This window comes from Pseudorca crassidens, chromosome 1, assembly GCF_039906515.1.
Source record: "Pseudorca crassidens isolate mPseCra1 chromosome 1, mPseCra1.hap1, whole genome shotgun sequence".
NCBI lineage: Eukaryota > Metazoa > Chordata > Mammalia > Artiodactyla > Delphinidae > Pseudorca > Pseudorca crassidens.
The window spans coordinates 3,594,960-3,614,683 of record NC_090296.1 but is presented as its reverse complement, the minus strand read 5'-3'; the positions used below and the strand labels follow the sequence as shown (position 1 = coordinate 3,614,683).

General features: G+C 53.8%; 1 protein-coding gene across 5 annotated transcripts in view; it reads left to right on the top strand.

Moving 5' to 3' along the window:
• TECPR2 (tectonin beta-propeller repeat containing 2) overlaps positions 1-19,724 on the top strand; it is a 95,997-nt gene that overhangs the window by 72,330 nt on the left and 3,943 nt on the right. For all 5 annotated transcript variants that reach the window (XM_067724684.1, XM_067724451.1, XM_067724606.1 and 2 more), the window contains 2 exons: positions 18,936-19,077; positions 19,440-19,589. In XM_067724684.1, the coding sequence (XP_067580785.1) occupies positions 18,936-19,077; positions 19,440-19,589 (292 nt within the window). The remainder of the gene's footprint in view (positions 1-18,935; positions 19,078-19,439; positions 19,590-19,724) is intronic.

Genomic DNA, 19,724 nt, shown 5'->3' with positions numbered 1-19,724 from the left:
TTTCTTTGGAGTTTGCTGCTTCAGTGGGAGAATTTTCTGTCCATAGTAGAGGTGTGTGTAAAGCGAGCACAGTTGATGCTGTGATTTCGCTGCACTGGGGGCACTGTATGCCCGAGGGGAAGAGGATCGTCCAGCTAGCCCCACCCGCACTGGTCCCACCTCTTCCTTCAGAGGACCCTCTCTGCCCTCCCTCTGCCCCCTCCGCCTCCAGAGCAGCCCCTGCTCTTCCCTAGCCCGCCCAGTGTCCTGGCCTCCCCTATGGGAGCCTCCAGCTGATTCTTCCTGTGTGGACTGGCCCATCTGGTCTCCGTGGTCGTTTACTCTGCCTGGATTATAGCTTTTCCTGGAAAAGAGAGAAACTAGGAAAACTAAGACTAATATGACTGGTAAGTGGCCAAACGAACACTTAAAAACTTACTTTAAACTCAGCTGCTTTGGGTATTTTTAGCTATATGAACAGAAAAAACCCAAAATAAATATGCAAACATGGTAACAGGTAATCCCATGAGAATGCCGTGCTCGCAGATGCTGCCAGCGGGCACAGAACTTGATGCTGCTTTACACGTCCAGATCTTTAGAGAAGTTCACAGCTAGCGTCAGGAAGGCTTGCGTTGGAGAGGCGTTAGGGTTAGAGCAGTCCCCCACCCCTGCTGGGCCTTCCACTGACTTGTCTTGGGGCACCGGGAGCGCACGGGGCGCAGGGAGAGTGGCTCTCACTCTCTGCTCCCGTCCAGGGCGGCTCTGGGCAACACTGGATGCTGCTCATACTTCCTCCGCAGCTGGCATAGGTCACAAACAGAGGGGATGGGGATGGCAGAAGGAGCGGGGCACCCACACCCCAAAGCCCAGCTCTGCAGGTCCAACCAGCTGCCTGCTTCTAAGAATTTTGGGGTGTTCTGAAGACTCGTGTTCCCTCCTGACATAAAAGTACAAGACCTTGGGGGTAATTAAACCAGATTCCTCTCACTGCATTTGGGGCACCATGGGTTAAATCCCTCCTCACATCCCAGTGAGCGAGATACCACACGGAGACACGACACGGCATCCTGGGACAGGGAGCTCAGAGCTCCGCGTGCCAAACATGAGACACAGTTGCATCTGACAGTACCGGTCTTTTAATAAGAGAAAGAGAGCAGCGTTGCTAGTTACATGCTTAGTGTCTAGGAGGTCCCTGCTCCTGAGGATGCTGCCAGGGGTTCATGCTGAGGCCCAAGTTGAGTTCTGCAGGATGCGTGCAGCATGGGCAGCGACATCCCCTGAACTGTGCTTCCCAGAGGAGGTTTTCTTCCCATGGAGAATAAAAATGTCAGTTACCAAGTATGTCTGATGATTCTGTTTTTGTTTAAAAAAAAATAAAATTATGTGCGGGACTTCCGTGGTGGTCCAATGGTTAAGAATCTGCCTTCCAGTGCAGGGGACGTGGGTTTGATCCCTGGTCAGGGAACTAAGATCCCACATGCCGTGGGGCAACTGGGCCTGTGTGCCACAACTATGGAGCCTGCAGGCCACAACTAGAGAGCCCGTGTGCTGCAACTACAGAGCCCACGTGCTCTGGATCCTGCATGCTGCAACAAAGAGCCTATGCTCCACAACAGAAGATCCCATGTGCCGCAAGTAAGACCCAACACAGCCAAAAATAAGTAAATAAATATTTTTTTAAAATTGTGTGTACATTGAAAAAAATCTATAAAGATATACAGCAAAATGATAGCAGTGGTTATAGCTGTGTGGTGCTGTTGTGCCTGATTGCTTTTCTTCCTTTAATTCACTTCTATTTTGTGAATATCTTGCAATGAACTTATATTACTTATGGAGTAAGTTCATAACTGAATAATCTAATAAGAATCAGTCTTGGGAAATAATCAGAAATGTTTCCAAAGCTCTTTGTTTTGATGCTGTTTATGACAGTGGAAGCTTGACTCTGTGCAGTGCAGACAGCGAGGCTGCATAGGGCAGTAAGGCAGGGGTGGCACCCGCCCTTGTGAAGAGTCTGCTTAGCAGATTATTACAATGACAGTTATTATAATAATTACGGATGGGGGCTTCCCTGGCGGTCCAGGGGTTAAGACTTGGTGCTTTCATTGCCGAGGGCCCGGATTCAGTCCCTGGTTGGGGAGCTAAGATCCTGCAAGCCACGCAGAGCAGCCAAAAAATAAATAAATAAAATGCATAGGCAGGGCATTATAACAGTTGTTATGGCTTTATCCTTTATGTTCTAGAAGCTGGGGAAAGATTGCACGCGGTAGGTAGAAAAACGGGAGCCGTAAAAAAGACCCAGATCAAACTTTCAGGGGTAAAAATTGTAAAATCCCTGAGAGGCAAATCCCTGGGTGGTGAGCGGCGTGCAGACATCGCAGGAGAAAAGAGTGGTGAGCTCGAAGACACAGTGATTAAAAGCTTCCGAACTGAAACAGAGAGAGGAGACTGGGAACAAAATGCAGGGCATGAGTGAGCACAGGACAGCTTCCCGTGGCCTAATAGAAGTATAGTCAGAGTTCCAAAGGGGAAGAGAGAGGGGGAGGTGACAGGAAGAACACTTGAGGAAATACGGCTGAAAATAACCCGAACTTGATGAGAGTATTATGTTGAGTGAAGAAGTCAGGTGGAAAAATAATACATATCATAATGATTAATTTACATGACATTTAGAGAATGCTGACTCATCTGTAGTTCCAGAGAGCAGTGGTTGCTTGGGGACCTGTGAGGGCAGCAGGATTGGAAGGGGTCATGAAGGAGGGGTGCGGGGTGGTGTCAGCAGTGTAGGCATATGGAAACAGGGATCAAATTGTACCCCTTTTTCCTTTTTGGCTGTGCCACGCGGTTTATAGGACCTTAGTTCCCCAGCCAGGGACTGAACCCAGGCCCCAGCAGTGAAAATGCGGAGTCCTAACCCCTGGACCGCCAGGGAGTTCCCACAAATCATACGCTTTAAATGTGTGCGTTTTATTATATGTGAGTCACACCCCTGCAGAGCTGTTTAAAATGTATCAGACAGTAAAAAATTGTAAAGGAATGCGAGAGTGCGCGGGGCTGTGCTGGGCGCTGCCGGGGAGCGGGGGTGAGGGAGGCCGCCCCTGGAGGGCGATGAAAGCTCGGTGACCAAAGGCAGAGGGGGCAGTAGGTCAGGGGAGCAGCCAGGAAGGAGACCCAGGTCACCAAGGGTTGCCAGCTCTGGCTCCTGTGGACGATGTAGTCCTTGAACTGGGCCTGGCAGACCCAGTGGGCACTTCCAGTGACCAGCAGATAATTCATTTGGCCCAGTGTTTCTGAGTAGGGAAAAGTGCTGCTCCGTGGTGCTTTGGGCAGGACAGTTCGTTGTTGGGGTCCATTCTTGGGGACCATCCTCAGCCTGGTGAGACATCAGTTTCTTGTGCCTCTCGGCTCTAAATCCTAGTCGTACCCAGCAAGACCCTCTGGGAGGGTAGGATGCAGGAAGGGCATCGTGTGACAGGAGACTCAAGAGGTCCTCGGGCTCAGGTTCTGGGGGAGTTGGCCCTTGGCCTGGAGAGTTTGCCGTTGACCCCAGGGGCAGTGGGCGTCCCCGACGGCTGGGACCCGACAGGCTCTAGGCGAGGAAGGCCTGCAGTGAGCCGTGAAACTCTTCGGCCTGGCTCCCTGAATCCAGAGTGCACATCTGTGAGACGCAGGGCTGGGGTGGCAGGTGAGTGGGGACCCTGACGCCGAATGTTTGGGGCACAGGAAGCCAGTGTGTGTTGGGGTCCAGGCCTTCTCTCGGTGACGAGACTGGCTGCCCTCGTCGTGCCTGCCAGCTCTGTTGCTGATGCATCAGGTCTCGCTGACATGGCGGGAGGGTGTGGCGGCATTTCCCCCTCAGCAGCAGGGGACACAGCGGCCCCTGGGGCTCTGCCAGCCAGGACCTTCAGTGTCAGAGTCTGCTATTTGAAGTCAAAAGAACCTGAACTGGGCTTCCCTGGTGGCGCAGTGGTTGAGAGTCCGCCTGCTGATGCAGGGGACGCGGGTTCGTGCCCCGGTCCGGGAGGATCCCACATGCCGCGGAGCAGCTGGACCCGTGAGCCATGGCCGCTGGGCCTGCGCGTCCAGAGCCTGTGCTCCACAACAGGAGAGGCCACAACAACAGTGAGAGGCCTGCGTACCGCAAAAAAAAAAAAAAGAACCTGAACTAAAAGTTATTTTTTTCCATATGAGACCAAATGACCTTGGGCACGTTGTCCAAACTCACTGGCCCTTCATCTCCTGACCAGTAAAGTGAAGAATCACATCCACCTGGGGACCGGCTGAGGTACTTGCTGAGAATGTCCAGGCCGGGGTCCCTCCCCTGGAGATCAGCTCAGCGGGATGGGGCTCAGGCATCTTGGTTGGTTGGTTCTTATTTTTATCAGAGTCACACACGTAACTATAGAGGCTACATGTCAGCTGGTTCTACAGGTGTGCTACAGGAAACGCGTCTACCCGCCCGTCATCCCCCGTCTAGAGAACTCCTTTCTTTTGGCGTCATCTCCCTGAGTAACTTCATAGGGAGCTGCGTCTCTGTCCTTCTAGCTCTAGAGGTTTTCGGTTGACTCCTGCTGGAAGGGAAGGGTGCCTGTCCCCCCAGCCATGCGCCCGTCTCCCTGCTTCCATCCTCGGGAGCTGCGGTGCTGTGATGGGGCGCACACCCTTCAGAGCTGAGCCGGGCAGTAAACTGCACTCCGTTTGCTTGTCCACACGACTCTCTGTTTTCCCTGGGCTCGATCGTAGTCTTTTTTCCCATCTGGTTTTCTGTGTTTTACACATTCAACCCCAGGCTCTCCCTGCCAGCTGTGTCCGTTTCCCTTCCGTACACTTGGGCGTGTGGGCTCCATCCCATTCTTGTGGGCTCCATCCCATTCTTGGAGTCATCTGTCCTGGATGCTCTGGCCGGCCCTCTGGCCTGATCACTCTGTCCTCCGGGGCCCCCTTTGCCTTGCTCGTGCTTTGGATCCCTTCTCTCCTGGATCCTGTGTCTTCCTCTTTCTGTCTCTTTTTTTTGGTGGAGTTTATCCTCCAGTCGGTTCCTGAGAAGGGTCTGTAGAGGTAACTTTTGGACGCGTTGTGTGTCTGAAAGTCTTTGCCCACGTTTATCCGTGACCTTGTATGAGTATAGCAGTCTAGGTTGGAAATAGACTTCCTTTAGAATTTTAAGGTCTTCTTCCGTCATCTCCTGGTGTCCAGTATTGCTGTTGAGAAGTTTGAAGCCATTCTGATACCTGATCCTTGATATTTGACCTGCTTTTTCTCTCTGGAAGTTTGTAAGATCTGTTTGTTCCCAGCGTTCTGAGAGCAGAGTGATATGTGCCTGGGGGAGCCTGTTTTATCCTTCGTGCCAGGAGCCCTTTCAGCCTGGAGCTCACGGTGTTTGTTCTGGGATGTGTCCTGTTCCCATGCTGGCAGTCACCTTCTGGCCTCTGCCCCTCCCATTTCTGTGTCCTCTTTCTGGGCGTCCTGCTTTCGTACTGTGGACTTCCTAAAGTGGCCTCTACTTTTCTTACCTTTTCTCTATTTTCTTTATGTTTTTATCTTTCTTCTTTATCCTGCAACCCCTCTATTGGGTTATTTCTATAAAAATATACACACACACACATACATACACACACACACACAAACATACACTTTTTTTTTTTTTTGGACCACACTGTGAGGCTTGTGGGATCTTAGTTCCCTGACCAGGGTTGAACCCAGGCCCTCGGGAGTGAGAGCATGGAGTCCTAATCACTGGACCGCCAGGGAATTCCTCTGTGATTATATTTTAAATTTCTGGACACTCCTTTTGCTGTTTCACAGTGGTCGAGTCTTCTCTTGCCCTCAAGGACGTTTGTGAAGTTTCTTCCCATGCGTGGTCTCCGTGTCCCTTGAGTTGCCTGCTTTCTGTCTCTCCGCTGTCTTCTCCACGCAGGGGCTTTCTGTAGACGTCGGTGACCTTGGTGTAAGCGGGGGGCCCACAAGCCTGGCTGGGGCCCCTGAGCGTGCATGAGACGTGCTGGCTGCAGTCTCTGCGCGGCGATCGGGCTGTGTGGTTTGCTGGGGGGGGGGGGGGTCCCTGCTCTCAGCTGCTGAGTCCTTTCCTGCTCATTCTCCACTTTCCAGCCTCCAAAATTGTGTGGCAGTTTTCTCCTCTTGTCATTATCCTTGTGAGATCTGAACTTAAACAACAACAAAAAAACCTCTTCCACTCTCGCTGTAGTGTTGTTTCTTTCAGAAGGGACTGCAAGGATAGATGCGTGTGTTCCTTCTGTTATGATTGCCCAGGAGGCTGTGGACTTTTCAAAGCTCTGCAGGTGATTCGGACACACACCCAGTGCTGAGAGCCATGGTGTAGGTCCTCCCTTCCAACTCCGCACTCGTGGTGGTAGGGCTCCTCAGAGGATGCCCCCTCCCTCCTGTCCATTTTCCTTTAATCCTCTGAGCATCTCTGAGTGGTGTCGAGGTATCGGTGGAGCTCTCTGTTACACACTGAGTCGCTGACGAACACAGTGGTGCTGCCTGCAGGTGAGGGAGAAGACCTCCAGAAATGGAGTCTAACGCTGTTGGACGGAGCGGCCCCACTCTGAGGGCAATTGGTTTCTGCCACTTCTTTACTTTTTTCCCCACGTCGCCATTTTTCCCATGGCTCCATTTGAACACCTGTTGTTTTGAGCTTTCATCCCTTCAAGCCCTGTTCCTAAGAAACATTAGCCTTCCCTGGGGTATTTGTCCCTAAACCTTTCTTCTCATTCCGGAAGGCTGTGACCCCCAGTCCAGGGCCGCCAGGGTACGGACGGCCCTCCCCAGCCCTGCAGCAGTCCGCTCACCAGTCTCTAACACCCGATGACCCAGAGATTAAAACAAACACCCAGGGATCTGTCCCAGGGGACAGGTGTGTGCGAGTACCAGGAAGGGTCTGCATGCGGTCCCAGGGGAGCAAACCATAGGGTCACCTCCAGGGACCTTTCCCTTCTGGGCTTTGCTGCTCTGGACGGCCAGCCCCAGGCTGCCTGGGCAGCAGCCGGTGAACAGGGCCCCAGCACCAGGCATTCAGTTGAGCAGCTGAATGTGAGAAGCTCTTGGAGGCACCTGCACCCTGGGATAGAGTTTCTGCAGACCTCGTATCACAGCAACGCTGGAGCCCTGCTGCTGACCACGGGCACAGTCATCCGGGCTGGGGTCCACTCCCCAGTGGTGAACAGAAAGAGTGATCACGGCCGACCTCACTAGCCCCTGCTCAGGAAGAACGGAACGTAACAGCTGCCCAGAAAACCTGTTTCTGAGTGTTTTTCTTTAGCACATCCCCCTGCAATTAGCAGATGCTGTGTCTTGCTGGATTCAGACCAGATGCAGGGGCCAAGGAGACTGCAGGAGCCGGCGCAGGAATCCCCAGGGGGGAGGTCCTCTGGCTTTGCAGTCGGCCAGCTAGAGGAAGAAAGAAGCAGAGGAACTTTGCTCCCATCCAGAGCCTGGCATCTGGTGGCCTCGCTCAGCTGGGTCAGCAGTTTTAGCAGTGCAACTCATTCTCCAGATAAAATCCTATACTTCAGCCAAACGTGTTCCACCAGTACTGGCAGAGCTGCCCCCGTGCACCTGCCCTGGGTGCCTGCCACAGGGGTCCAAGGCAGCTCGCAGAGCGGGGCTCGCAGGTCTCGGGGGAGACCACTGGGCGGCACAGCAGGCCCAGGGCAGCCAGAACTGCCATGTCCCAGACTCAGAGCGTGAAAACCTGGTAGGGGAGCCTCGCAGGTCACCTGCTCATCCTCCAGCTGAGGACACAGAGCCCGAGGAGGAGGGGGTGTGCCCCGGGTCACGTGCTGAGTTGAAGGCCAGAGTGTCTGAGAGCCTGCTGGTACTTTAGATACAGGCTGTTAACACTGGTATCCAGGTTTGAAGCTTTTGTGAAATGAGAAGGAATAGACCAGAGGCAGCACAAGGATCCCCTACAGGAGAAAACGCGGAAGAACTAAAATGACCCGACAGACCTCAGAAAGTGCAACAACTTTGGGGCCACGTGCCCAGGGACAGCCTGAGGGCTTCCCTACAGCGGCCTCGGGGTGCTCGGTCCAGACCCCAAATCCTCAAGGAAAGGCAAAGTTCACCGTGTGTCACAAATGTTAGGTGGATTCAAGCTTCATTAGGACAGAGGGAGGGCACAACTTGGAGGGGAAGGAAGTGGGACTGGCCACCGTGAGGGGTTAGGGTTTCTCTACAGAAGGCGTCTTTTGTGGTGTGGTCTGTGCTGCTCTGCAGGCTCTCCGATTCATCCGCCTTGGTGTTCCTGAAACATTCCTGCTGCATTTTATCCAAGGTCACATAAAGTCCATACCAGAAGGATCTGTCTAGATAAACATTACCTTTGGTTGCAAAATTTTCAATTTTTTTTCTTTTCTCCTGGATTTATTCACATTCTGGCTGAGGGAGGGGTGTGTGTGTGTGTGTGTGTGTGTGTGTGTGTGTGTGTGTGTGTGTGTGTGTGTGTGTGTGTGTGTGTGTGTGTGTTTCTTGGGACAAAGGCTCAGTCTGCTACAAGTCTGGAGAACTCTGGTCTGAGCCCCAGAGCCATGGGCAGGACCCTCACTTCTCAGCCTTAGTTTTGTCAGTTTTCTCACCCAGGATATGAAGGGGTTGGGCTCAGCCGGTCTCCTGCATCCTTTCCAGCCCCAAATCGGTTTTGGTGAGACCTTGATTCAGAAAAGCCAGAGCTTTTTAGTAAGAGGCTGTGTTTTCTTTTGAGCTGGAGTTGCTTGTGCTGCCTTCCCTCTCCTCACGTGGGGTTCCTGAGCCTTGCTGCCCCCCGATATGCCAGTTGCATGAGGGTTTCTTGAGCAGAGGCTCTGTGAGACCAGGCACGCTTGGAGCTCTGCGGGCTGTGAAAATGGAAAAGCGTGACGGATTCCGAGTCTGCCCAGCCCCTAGGGGAGTGGGGTATGGGGGGCACACTGGGAAAGGCCTGGTGGGATGAGCCTGGATGGGGCCCCTTTGGGCTGGGAGATGGGGCAGGGGGTCCTTCAGGAGGCCAGCGAAGCAGGCAGTTTGTGAGCAGGGAGGGTTTTCGCAGCAGTCTTGCAAAGGGGAATCCAGAGGTGGGGTGCAAAGTCCTGTTTGCTTAGAGCCAAAGCCCAGCACGGTTGGGCCTGGCCAACCGTGAGGCCAGAAAGGGGGTGCTGCTGGGAGAGGGTGCAGGGCTGTGGGGGGGTGGGGGTTACCCTGCAGGTAGCAGGGACCGTGGCCAACAGTGCAAGACAGTTAGATGCCCAGTGCAGACTATCCTGCAGCCCCAGGTAGGATGGAGACCAGTTCGGAGGCCCCTGAAGCAACTGAGGCCACACACCACAGGGGCCAAGCTTGCAGTCTCACGAAATTGGGTAGAAAACCAATGTTAGTGAAAATAGCTGAGGGAGGGCTGGACAACTTCTGGGTTGCACACTTCTGCCTGCCTCAGCTGCCACCAGCGGAGGGCAGGTGACCGGTGACCAGAGCCATCAGCTGTATCTCTCCATTGTCTGTGATTACCAGAGTCATTTATCCTATGAGTGTGTGGTCTTTTTTTTTTTTTATTGGAGTATAGTTGATTTACAAATGCTGTGTTAGTTTCTTCTGTACAGCAAAGTGAATCAGTTATACATATACATATATCCACTCTTTTTTAGATTCTGTTCCCATACAGGCCATTAGAGAGCACTGAGTAGAGTTCCCTGGGCTATACAGTAGGTTCTTATTAGTTATCTATTTTATATATAGTAGTGTGTATATGTCAATCCCAATCTCCCAATTTATCTCTCCCCCCCATCCCCTGGTAACCACAGGTTTGTTTTCTACATCTGTGACTCTATTTCTGTTTTGTAATTAAGTTCATGTGCATCCTTTTTTTAGATTCCACATATAAGCGATATCATATGATATTTGTCTTTCTATGTCTGACATACTTCACTCAGTATGACAATCTCTAGGTCCATCCATGTTGCTGCAAATGACATTATTTTGTTCTTTTTTATGGCCGAGTAACATTCCATTGTATATATGCACCACATCTTCTTTATCCATTCCTCTGTCAATGGACATTTAGGTTGCTTCCCATGTCCTGGCTATTATAAATAGTGCTGCAGTGAACACCGGGGTGCATGCATCCTTTCAAATTATGGTTTTCTCCAGATATGCCTAGGAGTGGGATTGCTGGGTCATATGGTAGTTCTGCTTTTAGTTTTCTGAGGAAACTCCATACTGTTCTCCATAGTGGCTGCACCAATTTACATTCCCACCAACAGTGCAAGAGGGCTCCCTTTTCTCCACACCCTCTCCAGCATTTATTGTTTGTAGACTTTTTGATGATGGCCATTCTGACCGGTGTGAGGTGATACCTCATTGTCGTTTTGATTTGCATTTCTCTAATAATTAGTGATTTTGAGCATCTTTTCATGTGCTTTTTGGCCATCTGTATGTGTGGTCTTCAGAGTGTGTGGTCTTACCACAACTAACTTAGTGACTGTAGTCCGAATTCTTGGGGGAATATACAAGACGAGAAGCTTGGAGTCAGAGTTAACAAGTACTGTATGTAACTCGAAAACAAGCTTGTCTTGATTCCAGGAAACACGGAACCTGCCACATTTCCAGCTCACGTTATCTAAACTCAGCTGTATTTTTGCTGCATCTGGCAGCTAAGATGAATCCCTTAACCTGAGAACGGTCACTCTGGGCCCCCAGGCCGGTGTGCACAGCAGCAGAACCTTTGGAGTCCCAGTTTGGGAACAGTCCATCACGTGAAAACTTCACCCCTTAACTTCAACATCATGTCTAGTCAAGATCTCAGTTTATAAATTGTGGAGAGTCTCTCAGTTAATGGGAGAGAGTAATGGTATATCCTGTAACACTGGTGTTACTTGTTCATAGTAATGAGTAACTGAGTGCTTATCTTTTGAGAACATGGGGTGTTTATAGTCACGAACAGCCCCTTTGATTTGTAAATATCAAAGCAGGTTGGTGGCTGTGATCTGGGTGCTTCCAGAAAGGGGGTGTGGCTCCCTCCCCATCACCCGCACTGCAGCTTATCTTTAAAGGACACTTAAAAATAAGCAGGAATAGGCACACACACTCACACACTTGCACACGTGTACACACACACACACACACACACACAGACACATACTGTCTACAGACTTTGGAAGCACACCAAGATTATACATAATTTTTTTAGCATTTCCAAATGATGTTAAATCTTAAATTCCTTATTTATTCCATTTTACAAATTGCATCCTTCTTTCTTTTTTTCATTTTTATGAAGTTTTGAATATGAATAAACCAAAATTCTAGCCTGCTTGCTTCTTTTTCTCATTGAGATTTTTATTGTGAAAACTGCAGATTCACTTGCATTTGTAGGAAATAATAGAAACCCTGTGTACCTTTTACCCAGTCTCCCCCAGTGATGACATCTTGCAAAACAATAGTACATTGTCACAACCAAGCCTGTCTACTTTTTGTTTTTTAAAAAATTGTGGTAGGGGCTTCCCTGGTGGCGCAGTGGTTAAGAATCCACCTGCCAACGCAGGGGACACGGGTTCAAGCCCTGGTCTGGGAAGATCCCACATGCCGTGGAGCAACTAAGCCCGTGTACCACAACTACTGAGCCTGCGCTCTAGAGCCTGCGAGCCACAACTACTGAGCCCGCATGCCACAACTACTGAGCCCACATGCCACAACTACTGAGCCCACGCGCCTAGAGCCCGTGCTCCGCAATAAGAGAAGCCACCGCAGTGAGAAGCCCGCACACCACAACAAAGAGTAGTCCCCGCTTGCGGCAACTAGAGAAAGTCCAGCACAGCAACGAAGACCCAACGCAGCCAAAAATAAATAAGTAAATAAATTTATTTAAAAGAAAAAAAAATTGTGGTAAAATACGCACACATAAAATTTACCATCAGTGGCACTCAGTGCATTCACAGCGTTGTGTACCTTTTATCACTGTGTGATTGCAGAGCAGTTTCATCATCCCAGAAGGAAGCCCTGCACCCAGTAGCGTCCCTCTCCGTTCCTCCCGCCCCGCAACCCCTGGCAACCACTAATCTGCCTTCTCTCTGTATGGATTTTTCTCTCCTGGATGTTTCATATAAGTGGAGTCATACAATATGTGGTCTTTTGTGATTGGCTTCGTTCACTGAGCATCATTTTTTTAAAAACTATTTATTTATTTATTGGCTGCGTCGGGTCTTAGTTGCAGCACGTGGGATCTTTCGTTGGCTCTCTAGTTGAGAGGCGTGGGCTTAGTTGCCTCACGGCATGTGGGATCTTAGTTCCCCAACCGGGGATTGAACCGGCGTCCCCTGTATTGCAAGACATTCTTAACCACTAGACCACCAGGGAAGCCCTGAGCATCATGTTTTTGAGGTTCATCCATGTTGTATCAGTATCAGTACTTCATTCCTTTTTTTTTTCTTTTTTGCGGTACGCGGGCCTCTCAGTGCTGTGGCCTCTCCCATTGCGGAGCACAGGCTCCGGACGCGCAGGCTCAGCGGCCATGGCTCACGGGCCCAGCCGCTCCGCGGCATGTGGGACCTTCCCGGACCGGGGCACGAACCCATGTCCCCTGCATCGGCAGGCGGACTCTCAACCACTGCGCCACCAGGAAGCCCTCTTCATTCCTTTTTATTGCTGAATGCTATTCCATTGTATGGATAAGACCACATTTTGTTTACCCACTCATCAGTTGGTGGACATGTGGATTGTTTCCACTTTTTGGCTATTGTTAAGGGTGTTGTCATGAACATTCGTGTAGCTTCTGTTTGGACATCTGTTCCAATTCCTTAGGTATATATCTAGGAGTGGAATTTCTGGGTCGTATGGTAATTCTATGTTTAACCTTGGAGGAACTGCCGAACTGTTTTCCACAACAGCTGCACCATTTGACGTCCCCAGCAGCATATGTGAGAATTCCTGTTTCTCCATTTCCTTACCAATACTTGTTTCCCATTTTCTTTTTTTAGCCATCCTAGTGGGTGTGAAATGATGCCTCACTGTGGTTTTCATTTATATTTCCCTAATGACTAATGACATTGAACATCTTTCCATATGTTTGTTGGCCATGTGTACGTCTTCAGAGAAATGTCCATTCAAGTCCTTTGACATTTTTAAAGTTCAGTTGTCTTTTTGTTATTGGATTTTATTTTATTTTTGTTGTTGTTTTTGTTGGATTTTTAAAGAGTTTTTAATTCTGGATACTAGACCTTTATCAGATATATGATTTGGAGATATTTTCTCCTATTCTATGGGTTTTTTCACTTTCTTTATGGTGTCCTTTGATGTACAAAAGTTTTTAATTTTGATGAGGTCCAATTTATCTTTTTTGTTATTGGTGCCATATCTAAGAAACCATTGCCAGATTTAGCTCTTACATTTATTTATTATTTATTTATTTATTTATTGGCTGTGTTTTTGTTTTTCGTTGCTGCGCGTGAGCTTTCTCTAGTTGTGGCGAGCGGGAGCTATTCTTCGTTGCGGTGCGCGGACTTCTCATTGTGGTGGCTTCTCTTGTTGCAGAGCATGGGCTCTAGGCACTTGGGCTTCAGTAGTTGTGGCATGTGGGCTCAGTAGTTGTGCCTTGTGGTCTCTAGAGTGCAGGCTCGGTAGTCGTGGCACACAGGCTTAGTTGCTCTGCGGCATGTCGATCTTCCCGGACCAGGGCTTGAACCCATGTCCCCTGCATTGGCAGGCAGATTCTTAACCACTGTGCCACCAGGGAAGCCCTTACATTTATTTTTGATCCATTTCAGGTTAATTTTATATACCATGTGAGTTAAGGGTCCAGCCTCATTCCCTTATGTGTGTGCCGTCCAGTTTTCCTAGCACCATTTGTTGAAGACTACTCTTTTCTCATTGAATGATCTTGGCAACCTTGTCAACAATTACTTGGCTGTACAGATTTATTTCTGAACTCGCAGTTCTACCCCACTGATTTCTATGTCTGTCCTTATGTCAGCATCGCACTGTTTGGTTACTGTAGCTTTGTAACAGTTCTGAAATCAGGCAGTGGGAGTCTTCCAACTGTGTTTTTTATTTCAGGATTGTTTTGGCTGTTCGGGGTCCCTTGTAATTCCATACGAATTTTAGGATCAGCTCTTCCATTTCTGTAAGAATACCAGCTGGGATTTTGGTAGGGATTTCATTGAAATCTGCAGATCGCTTTGGGTAGTATTGCCTTGTCTACTTCACAGTGTAGAGCACTGTCTTACAGAAAGGAGCGCACAGAAGGAGGGCTTGTTTAGTCACTTCTGGGCTCCAGCCCCGAAGTCTGATGTGGAAGGTCTGGCCCCAAGCCCAGGAATGTGCCAGTTTAACAAGGTCCCCCACGAGTCCCAGGGACTCCAAGGTTTGAGAACCACTCTGGCCTTACCCACCTTCCCTAGGGAGGGGTCTGGGGTTCAGCAAGAGCGAGTTTCCCAGTTTGAAAATGGCCAGTTCGTGGGCAGGAGCAGTCTTCACAGCTACTTCCTGTTCAGCCCCCTCTTGGCATTTTGGCCCTGCTTGACCTCTGGGAGTAAGGTCACTGGAATGTGTTCCAGTCGACTTTCGTGAAGCAGCATTTCTTGGGCCGAGTTCAGGAGCTCTCGGGGTGGCAGAGGGTGGGTGACATTTATGGAATCTCCCTGTCTTTTCCATACTGCCTCTTCTCCCGGAGGCCAGGGTGGTGTGCCTGTCTGCCCTGCACTGAGTCCTCGACTCGGCTGGGAGGTCCTCTTGTTCATTGCGTCTTGTTTCTTGCCATCAGACCTCGGATACATTTCCAAACCTCTCTCTGTCTGAGCACCTCTGATCTCAGAGCCCTTGCTGGGATCTGCTGAGGAGACAGACCTTGCAGGTGGCGACCGGCCCTGCCCTGCCCGCTCCAGCCTCGGCCCTTCAGGCCGCGCTCCCTCCTGTGCATATGCTCTTGCCCCCCGGCACACGCCTCCCTGCCCTTCTCTCCTGGTTCTTTCCTGATCATCCTTCAGTCTCACCTCGCCGACAGCTCCTAGGGCAGCTCTGCCTGACCGCCTGTCTGACCCCAGGTACGTGCTCAGAGCACCACGTTCTTCACCGCTGTAGCTCCCCTTACCTGTGGCAGCCTTACATGTCCTCGTGTGACTGTCTGATTAACGACGTGTCTCTCACCAGACTTGAAAATCCAGGAGTCAAGAAGACTGATCCCCAGCACCCAGCACCGTGCCCGGCACGGGGCAGGCGCTCAGCCTAACGCCTGCTGGGTGGTTGGGGCTGGTGGGAGGGCGGTGGAGGCGCGGATGGGCGGGTGCGGTGATGGGTGGGCGGGGTGGGCAGTGACAGGTAGATGGATGATGGCTGAGTGGCGGGCTGGCTGGCTGGCTGGCTGGCGGGGAAGCACCAGTCAGTGAGTTTCCAGAACCTCCTTCCTCTCCACTTTATCAGACAAACACTCCTTGGGACCTGTTGTGTGACTGTCCTTCAGGACACACAGGTGACTGAGACACCTGGAAAAGACACAGAACATCGCCAGGGCTGGGACCCAGTGTCCCAGAGGATGGTGGCAGCATGTGGGGCTGGCGGGGGCGCCTGACAACTCTTCTGTGCCGCCTCTCCCCTCCCGGGACAAGACCTTCTCTGAGGAAGAAGTCCTCTGCTCCTCTCCCTGCCTCCCACCCCCCAGCGACTCCAGGACTTCACCGGCCCCTCCTCCCCTCCTGGAACCTTAACAGCCCGCCTCCCTGCGTCCCTCCCTCTCCCACGAGCTGACTTGTTCAGGTAGGCCCCAGCAGCCTTGTTCTGCCCTGTGGCCTCTTCTCCTCTTAACCCTTAGCAGTCTGGTTCAACGGCCCTGGCTGTGCCCTCCACCGCCCCTCTGCAGACTTCCAGGGGCTGCTAATGGGCTCATTTTGTGTTCCTCCTGACCTCTGAGTAACACCTGCTACCACTGCCCAGCCCTTCCCGCCGCTTCTTTATTATCCTGTTAGTTAAAGTGTTTTCAAAGAGCCCCGCCCCCACCTGCCCACCACCACTGGACGCCAGAGTGACCAGTGGGGCATCTCAAATGCCGAGGCCTGGGCCCTCCGGGTGGTTGGCGTGAGCAGCCCGTGCTGAGAATCAGAGTGGGGACAGCGTCTCCTGGGTCCTGCCCAGCGCCCCCAGCCGAGCTGTCTCTCACCTGGATTATTCCACCGGCTTCCAGCACGGGACTCCGCTCCTTCCAGCTTCCCTGAGGGCGGTCCTCGCAGCAGCGGTGTCCGCTCACATCACTTCTCTCTCCACACCTCCCTTAGCACGTCTGCTGCCTTCTCGCCTCCGCCTCCTCACTCACCGGCCTCCAGGCTGGCGTGCCCCTGCTGGGGCGGCAGGGTCAAGGACCCCCACCCCCACCCCATTGCCGTGGTGTTCCCCTGGCCCCTCTCTCCCCGTCACGTGACGCAGCCCTGGTGTGTTTGCCTGGCCCACCCCCGGTGAAATGGAGGCTCTGTGAGGACAGAGGCGCGTGGTTTGTCTGCGGGGAGGTTTCCCCGGCACCCAGCATCTGAGGTGCTCGGCGTTTGCTGAGCAAATGACCGCGTGGCTTCACGGGGAGGTGTGTGTCCAGGAAGCAGCCGACCCGAGAGCTGCGGGGGTGGCATGGTGTCCCGCGGAACCCAGCCTGGGAAATGCTGCAGGATGACACCCCTCGTAGGATGTGTCCATACGGGTGCCTTGCTCATCCTCGTAATGTGCAGTCAGCAACGTCCCTGCTTGTATGCCAGCTGCTTCTGCTCTCCTGTCCTTTGAGAACTGGCTTATGTCCTTGCCCCTCCTGCTGCCTCCCCTGGGAGTGAGGTTCAAGTCCCGTCCTGACATCATCGAGTTCGGGGGTGGGGGGCAGTGGCTGCCCTCATGCCCTGAAAGCCCGCCGAGCTGTACACTTGGGGTTTGTGTTTTTTAAAGGTGTGACCCTTCAGTAAAAAGCTCTCTTTTTATTGGATGAGAGTAAGTGAAGGGCTGGGCTTCCCTCAGAGGGAAGCAGGGAGCCTCGTGTCCGTGCCCCCCTCAGCCCGGGCAGGTGTAGCTCCCCCGGCCAGGAGCTGTGTGGGGTTGTGCAGGGTGGGTTGCAGCCTGCCCTGTGCACGAGGGCGTGTGGGGGGAGGGCAGGCCGGCCGAGGCCCCGAGGAGGCAGGGGCGTCACGCCGAGGAGTTCCCGCTGTACTCTGGGCAGTCGGGAGACGTGGCAGCGAGGCAGGCGGACAGGCAGGAGGGGTCCCACAGTGTCTGGGCACCCTGGTGACTGGCGGGTGGCAGGCAGGACCGTGCCCAAACCGGGCAGTGGGGCCGGGGGACCGAGGGGGTCCAGGTTCAGAGCTGTCCAGGAGATGACGGGCGCCCAAGGAGGGCGAGGAGAGAGAAGGGGCGCCGACCCGCCCTGGCCGCCCAGTGGCGGTTCTCCTCCCGGCCCTCCTCCTCCTCCGAGGGCTTCTCCCCGCCCGCCGGCTCTTCCCTGCCTCCGCATCACAGTGTCTTCTCTGTCTTCCCACTGCACCACTGCCCGGAAACTTCGTGGCTTCGAGCAGCGCTTTACTACTCGTACCTCTCAGGACTCTGGGGCTGGGATGCGGGCGGAGTCCAGCATGGACGGCTCCTCCCTGCTTCACCACGGCCGGGCCTTTGGGCCCCGCACACCTCTCTCCCCTCCGCGGGGCCTCCGCACCGCAGACTTCTCCATGCCGGCTGAGTTCTGAGAGGAGAAGCTGACGCTGCCTGCTCCTCGAGACCAGGCTCGGCCCTGCCAGCGGGATGCTTCCGCCATGTTGTTTTGGTCAAAGTGAGAGGGCGGATTCCAGGGGAGGGGCCCAGACCCCCGTCTCCGTCTCCGTAGAGCGGAAGTCACAGGCGCACCAGCCATGGGAAAGCAGAGAGCGCTTTCAGAACCTGTGTTCTTGCCTGGAAAGCATTTAGGATGCTCCTCAGCTGAGAGCGCCCATGAGTTCTGATCGCATCTCCCACAGGCACACAGGGCGTGTCAGCCGCGTCTGTGCCCAGCGTGGTGTGCCGATCCATCGCAGGGCCGTCCATCCGCTCCCCGCAGCCCCTCATCCTCTCCGGAGCGGTGGGGGGGGGGGGATGCTGGGCCTAGGGCACCCCTCCCCGCACGCGAGGCCGAGCGGGCTCACTGGCCGCCTTGCCTGCCGGTTCCTTTTTCCTGCGAAGCTCGTGGCAGCTGTGCACAGTCGGCCTGGCTCTCGGCCTGGCCCTGTCTGTATGCCAAGCAGAGCAGAAGAGGGGGGCTCGGGGGCGTGAGTGGGGAGACCCATGTCCACAGACACCCACCTCGACCCCTCCCCAGGCTGCCCAGCCACCCTTGATCGAGCTCCCGGGCCGGTCCACACACCTTCTCCCCGCGGACCCTCTGTCCCAACACTCTCAATGGCAACTGCGTTTTTTGGTGTCTTTTACCTTCATAACTTATAAAATTTAACTTTTCATTTTGAAAAACTTCAGACCAACGGAAAACTTGCAGATTTCAGTAACTCCCATAGCCTCAGGTCCACCCAGAGTCACCCACTGCCAACACTGGGCCACGTTTGCCTTCTCTCCGAGCATGAAGCTGTGAACAGGGGCTTGTGAGGACCCTCAGGCCAGGCCCCCGGCCACCTCCCCTTCCCCTGTGGCACCTGCCGTCTGTCGCTGCCCGTTAACGCAGCCCGCCGCTCCTGGCCCGGCATCCCGCAGGTCTCCCCATGTCCTTTCCTTCTCCTGTCACCTGGCCTATCTTTGTTCCCCAGGACATGCAGCACTGAAGAGTTGGGGCTCCCTGCTTGGTGGGAGGTCCCTCAGTCTGGGTCTTCGGGGCGTTTCTATCCCTGTGAGGCTGTGCTCTGGGGACAGGCCTGGTCCCCCCACCCCTTTGCCCGCCGCTCCTGCCGTGCCGGGCTGCCCTGGGCTGTGTGGGAACTGCCCTCCCCAATCATGTGCGCCCACCTCCTTCCCTGAGGAAAGGCCCTTCCTGCTTCCAGCCCGCCGGGGTCGCCCTGGTCAGCGTCCACTCCAGCCCCAGCGACCAGATGCTGTGGGCCCTGGACAGCAGGTGGAACGTGCACGTCCGAGTTGGGATCACCGAGGAGATGCCGGTGGGGACCGACTGGGAGCACGTGCCAGGTAGAGGCGCTGGGTGGGCGGTGGCCACTGCGGCCACACTGGGGCCTGGTTTGTTTCTGAGGCTCTGCTGAGGCAGGTGACAGCAAGCGTCTACCTCAGTGTTCCCCAGCGTGGGCACCCCACAAGCAGAGCGCCAGCCCCGTGTCCTTGGGGTTCCTTGTCGGATGACCGTTTCCGGACCGCCTGGGCTCTGGTCCTCGGGTCTTGGGCTCTTGCAGCCTTGCCGGCCCTGCAGACAGGGCGTCCTTTCCCTGGGCTCCCACTCGGTGCCCAGCCAGGGGGAGAGCAGGCTTGCGGGGAGGGTCGGTCCGTCCCTTCCGCGGCCGGGGCTGAGGGCAGACAGACGCTCCGTTTGCCTGCAGGGTTGCAAGCCTGCCAGCTGGCCCTGAGCGCCAGGACCGTGTGGGCCCGCTGCCCCAACGGGGATCTCGCCCGACGGTACGGCGTCACCGACAGAAACCCTGCCGGAGACTACTGGAAGAAGATTCCCGGGCACGTGACGTGTTTCACAGGCAGGTGCCAGGGCGCTGGCGCTCCCGTGGATGGCGTCGGTGGGGCTCTGGCCGTGGGGTGGGGCTCTGGCCGGGGGCTGGGGCGGTGCTGCTCCCACAGGGCTGGTTCACCCACACGGGAGCCCATCCCAGGGT